This window comes from Apaloderma vittatum, unplaced genomic scaffold (assembly GCF_000703405.1).
Source record: "Apaloderma vittatum isolate BGI_N311 unplaced genomic scaffold, ASM70340v1 scaffold41871, whole genome shotgun sequence".
Lineage (NCBI taxonomy): Eukaryota > Metazoa > Chordata > Aves > Trogoniformes > Trogonidae > Apaloderma > Apaloderma vittatum.
Window position 1 is genome coordinate 32,671 of NW_009701584.1, and position 5,922 is coordinate 38,592.

Sequence of the window (5,922 nt, forward strand, 5' to 3'; positions counted from 1 at the left end):
AGGACCTGGTTTTTACAGCTAGTCTTTTTACACAAAAATACTCAGATGCTTTCTCCGACCTTCCTTTCCCAAACCTTCCCTTCATTGCCTCTTGAGTTTGACAAAACAACTTCGTGCCTAATGGGAGAGATGTGTAAACTTTGTATAAAATCTGTAAATATGTACCAGATCTATTGTAACTAATTGGTTTATTTTACCATTCAATCGAGTGCAAAAGGCTCTACGTTATGATTGCCATATTAAGGTTAACTTGCTAACCTTTTGAAAAGGTTGTATTTTTTTTTAAGATGCACTTAAAAAAACCAACAAAAAAACAAAACCAACAAGAAATAGCTTGACTAGGAGACCATGAATTCTGTAGCTAGCCTAACTTGAGTCAAAGGTGCATGGGAAGCTATTGAATGTGTTACGTGAGACCTCGCGTTTTACATCACTTGAAGCATGGGAGCAGTTGTGCTTCGTTAAACGCCGAGCAAAGCACTCAGTTTAACACGCGGTAGTTTTGATTTTGCTTCTGTAGATGAGTTGAGCTGAGTTATTGGAGTGCCTGGCTGTAGCGCCCGAATGGATGAAACTGCATTTTATTTCATTTTGTTTTATTATTTTTCTTCCCCTGTTCTGTTTTCTCCTCCTCCCCGAGATGATAAACTTGAACTAATGCTGTGTTGAGGTCAGCGGGCTTACTGGGTACATGGAATATTGAGATATTCCTCCCCCCCCACCACTGTTCCATTTGGCACGCTCACTCTCTGTGTGACTTTTTTTGTTGTTTTATTTTTGGGTTTCTTTTGTTTTAGTTTTTGTTTGTTTGTTTGTTTTTCAATGCTGCACTGGATCGTGGAAGGGAAAAATGCTTTACTGTGTGTTGCTGCCGCGGGAACGCACTTTGTGGGTGCCCCTAAAGAAGGCCGGTCTTCACAGCTTGTGAGGTAAACGCGGCAGCAGCTTCCTAGAAGTCAAAGTTGCGGAACAGATTGACAGATAAGAATGTTATAAAAGAACATGTAGCAAAATCCAGTGTAAGGAGAAGGTGCATCCTTGAAACCTCTGCAGAGAACCACCAAAAAAAAAAATTTAGTAACGGGATGGTACAAGCTGGAAAGAGCAGTTCCCAGTCCTCACGCTGATCTCCAGGTTTCATGCAGGGCCAGGCCAGTGGCCTTGTAAGCAGAGTGAGAATATTACCCAGCCACTTTTTATTAATTTTTTTTTCAGAGACACTGTTTTTGTCCAAAGTTGGATGTCAGCATAGGTAAATAGGAAACGCTTTATGTCATGGTGGTTTTACAAAGGGAAAAATGCCTCCTGGTGCCAAACAATCAGCCCCCACTTTTCCAGAAAGGAATCAAAACACATAACCTTTAGTTTCAGCCAGGAGATCCTAATTTAAATTGCAGTTTTTTCCTCTGCCTTTCTCCCAAACTTCTGCTGGGTGCTTGTAGAAAGAGTTGAAATATCCTGGAACTGGAAAAGAATAGAGGGAGCTTGTTTCTAGAGCTGAGCGAGAATGTTTTTTTTTTTAGAAGGGGAGGATGAAGAGGAGTGACACGAGGAGGGTTTAACATCTGGGGTTTTTTTTTTCCTTGCACTTCTTGGGGAATCTCACCCCAAGTCCCCCTGTGTAACCGTTACCACACTACACGTGATTGCCGTGAATCGCTGTTTGTACCAGACTGTTACTAAATCCTTAGCACTGATCATTTCCTGTATAAATGAAGCTGTCTTTTTAGTCTTTGTGAGGAGAGATAGGTGGGTGGGTTGGTTGGTTGTTTTTTTCCTGAGTGAAGTAGTTATTGGGGTAGTGCTATGGACACTGAACATATTTTTTTGAGAAAGAAAAAAAAACACATCAGTGAGTTACTGCATGTGTTTGAAGACTTCTATTTATTCTATGAACTTACAATGTTTAGTAAAATGTCATCAGCTCTCTTTGCTGTTGTATGTGTGCACTTATTGCAAGTAAATTTAAGTATCCTTTTATTTGAATGTATCTTAAAACAGTAGGTAGAATAACAGCTGATTCTGAAAAAAAATCATAGACTTAATGGACCATTTTATATACCCAGAGGAAGAAAGCAATACCATATGGGAACTTAAAGTGTAAAAGTTAGTCATGCAATCGGGAAGTATTATTTAGCCTTTAAATAAGCGGTAAGAGCTGTCCACCCACCGGAGAAAGCAATTGTAACAATTCAGAAAGATGAAATTTAAATTTTTCTTCACTAATATCAATAAAATAACAGAAAAGATGCTTTGTTGGGTATCACTTGGCTTTTTTTTTTTCCTGTTCTTTTACAGGGATAAATCTTCCAGCTTGTTCCTGTGCTTTCAGAAGGGAGATTTCACAGGCGAACCTACCTTGTGACGTAAAATGAGCAAATGCTTGGTCCAAGGCAGCGGTGGGGGTGGCTTTTTGCTTTGCCCCTGGGAAGTTACTCACTTGTGGGAGACATGGAAAGGCACAACCCGGGTAGCTCCAAGGGCCGCGAATCCCTCAGAGCCTGTTTTTTCCTAATGACAACATCCCGCAGTAATGACAAGATTTGTAACATCACCCACCCTGCAATATCACAATTTTACATCCTTTGTTAAACAAGCTAGGGAAAGCAACGCTTTTAAATGTTAGTTTTGAATGTTCTTGTCATTTATATAAAAGACAGCAAAGTAGAAACCTTGTTTTCTCCCAAGTTACTCTTAAATATCATTTTGATGGAATGTGTTTTAATCTATGCATTGTTAGGTTAATTTGTATTTTGCTCAGTTTGAAAAAAAAATCAATGAATTGATTTTAATCTTTTACTTGAAAGTTTTGGGGAAATGAGTGATTCAGGGTGTTTTCCTGTGGGCAGTAGTGAACACCAAGGTGAGAATTCAGGTCTTTAGGGACTCACTAAACCTGGAAAAGAGTTGAAAAATGTCGGAGTAGGTGGTTTGGAAACCGGTTCACTGGAAGGAGCTTGGGAGGAAGAAAAGTTCATGCAGAAAAGCGGTTCCATGTTTTCAAGATGAGCTCCACAAAGGACTGGGCACAAACCTCCCTCCTCCCCACGCCAGTGGGCAACAGCTATTGAGACACCCAGAAAGAGGCAGTGACAGGACAAGAAGGGGTAAGTGAAATCATTTTAATATAATATCAATGTATGAGAAACCACAAAAGAAAGAAAAACATATCCTGGAAAATTCTATGTATGTATATATTGCATTGTATAGTCTTACAGATAAATTTACATCAAATACATGATATATTTTAAAACACTGATTGGAAAAGGACGACAGATTAATTTTTCTCTTTCTGTCCAGACATGGGAGTGTGATTTTTTTTAATTTTTTTTCCTGTTGCTATAGCTTGCCATTCTTTAGGAAGAGTATTCATATTCTTCAGCACTGCGGCGTCCAAAATCCATCCAGCCCATGTAGTCTCTGTCATTTATCCTGTGTGTGGGGTCAAAGCTCTGTACCCTGTTGCCCATAACTGAGAGCCTTCCAGTGGGACCTAAAGAGAAAGGATTTGGGAGAGGCAGAGGGTTAGAGGACACATTTTTCAGGTTCATCCGTTTTCTTACCTGTTCTTGGCTCATTAGCAACAGCTGAGACTCTTTTGACTTAATGCAGACCGTGTCACACCACTGTCGTGTCACACCACTGTCATGTCATGGGGGAAAATATAGAAACAGGATGGGTAATATCCTGAAAGTGTCTCGGGGTTTGCTTTTTGATTGTAAAATATAATTTTCTCCCTCTCGCCGCAGGAGCATTCTTCACTTGGCTGCCAGGAAGGAATACGGGTGCGTTTCTTCTTTTTTACCTTCCTGTTTCACTAGAGAATTCGATAACAGGCGGGGTAGAGTTAGGAATCCCATTTTGTGGAGAAGTGGGAATAGTCCTGAAATGGACAAAGTTGTGGAATCTATAGCTAGAGATCTCTATTGCTGGAATTGTTACAGGGCTTATTACGATGTCGGTGATACTTTCATGGCTTATCCAAAGCTTCTGTTTTGACATCGTCACATTATGTAATTAAAAACGTGGGGAAAAGTAAGTTGCCTCTCTCTATGCTCCCTGAATACAGCCAAAATCGATATATTATGCTGACAATTAGGTTGAGCTTGAGCCCTGAGTGAGGCGGGAACAGACTCAGTGTATCAGTAGTCAGTGCAGGCTGAGGCTTGAGGGATACTTGAACCGATCAAAAAGGGGAAAACCCAAATCAAACCTCAGAAATCCAGATCCACACAACTGTCTCGGCTTACGGTTTCCTGTGTTTTGAAGGAGCCCTTGGTGATTTTGTACTTTTATATTCCAAGGCTTTCCTTCATGAAATGATTTACAGTGAACGAGATCCATTAAAAACAATAAAAACCAGCTGCATTGTTTTGTTAGCAGTTGCAGGGGAATGGCAGTTAAAGGTACCAAAAAAAACCTCCACCAGCCACGCTTTTACTTACCAAAAAAGACATCTTGAATCCAAAGTGGTTTGGGGGTGTTTTTTGGTTTTTTTTAACTTCATCTGGCTAAGCTATTTGGAAATGTCAGCCAGGTATTTAAGAGAACATAAGGGCTGCATAGGCTAGAATGAGGAGTTCAGCTTCCGTGTAGGTGGGTGATAATAACTGTGCTGGGGAAAGGTAGTGAGAATTCTGCTTTGTAGGCTCCGGCAGTAACGTTCTTATTCAGTAACAGCTTTAACTGTAGCACCAAATTGCCAAGCTTCACATCTGAATTCCCTTTCCGTTAGTAAAGTGTTAAAGGCAAAACTGTGTTCCCAACCTGCCCGAGACTGAAAACCTAACGGGAATCTACATATTTTGAAGCAAATCTGCTCTTACTTATGACTGCTTTGAGTTACTGCGTTTGTGAACATGAATTCTGGTCTTTCAAAAGCTTTCCTGCTTTTGCGACTTGCTCTAGAGCAAATACACAGAAAATCCAGTACTCGGAAGGTTTTTCTGGTACTACAGGTATTTCTGTCTGTGGTGAGGTTAGCAATTTGGTCTGGATTTGTCCTCGGGAGAAGTTTTCCTGCTCTTCTAACTTAATAAATGGAGGGAGGAGGTTAACGAAATTAAAAAGTTGGAAGAAAATGCAGTTGCTGTATTCAACCCGAGATACATGCTGAAAATAATACCGAAAATAACTGTAAGGCTATGAAAACACTTAAGTTAAAACTAAAAGCTTGAACTATGAGGTGGCAGCTAGGTTACATTTCCTTCAGTTAATTGTACGTAGCTCTCAGGCAGTAGCTGCCATGTACAGATTTTTTTTGAGGGGGGAGAGTTTTGCAGTAACTAAGAGAGCTCTCTGTGCCTCAGGAGCAACCAGGCAAAATCTTACACCCTCTGGAAATTCACGTAAGATGATGACAGGGTTACTCTAACCCCTCAGGAGATGCCGGTGGGCTGTAACAGGTACCTTTTCGGGCTTGCTGGAGGTACTTGGCCAACAAAGCACCAAGGTGAGCTCGCTGGTCGACGCTTCCCTCCAGCCGCGGCGTGGATTTCAGGGGTCCGGCAGAGGAAGGGGAGCGGAGGTGCCGGTGATGTTCTGTCAAGCTCTTCTCAAGCTCGGCAGCCGGCGGGTTCCCATCGTGTGAGCCCACCGTCTGCTGGCCCAAAGAGCCGGCTGAGAGCACAGCGAGGAGCACGCAGAGGCATATCCCGCTATGCATCGCTGTGGAGGGAAGGAACCACGCACTGTTAAAATGACCAGATTTGTTACGTTTCCCCATCTTCCATTAGGGGTGTGGCTTTCTGAGCAAACTTTTTTTTTTTTTTAAATAATGCAAGTAGTTATGGGTCCTGCTTTAGGTTGGAAAAGATGTATGTGAATACTTAAATATCTCTTGATAAGAGAAAGATACACGAAAAGAAAAAAAAATAAATTCATTGTAGTATGTGCTACATTTCCCTGATGCACTCAAGCCTT

General features: G+C 41.3%; 1 protein-coding gene across 1 annotated transcript; it reads right to left on the reverse strand.

Annotated features, from left to right (window-relative positions):
• Positions 1-3,093: 3,093 nt before the first annotated feature.
• CCK (cholecystokinin) lies at positions 3,094-5,670 on the reverse strand. Its single transcript, XM_009879188.1, has 2 exons — positions 5,410-5,670; positions 3,094-3,493 (listed from the first exon to the last, which is right to left on the reverse strand). Exons 1-2 carry the CDS (start codon positions 5,663-5,665, stop codon positions 3,357-3,359), a joined length of 393 nt encoding a protein of 130 aa, XP_009877490.1. The 5' UTR covers positions 5,666-5,670; the 3' UTR covers positions 3,094-3,356.
• Between the last annotated feature and the right edge of the window lie 252 nt (positions 5,671-5,922).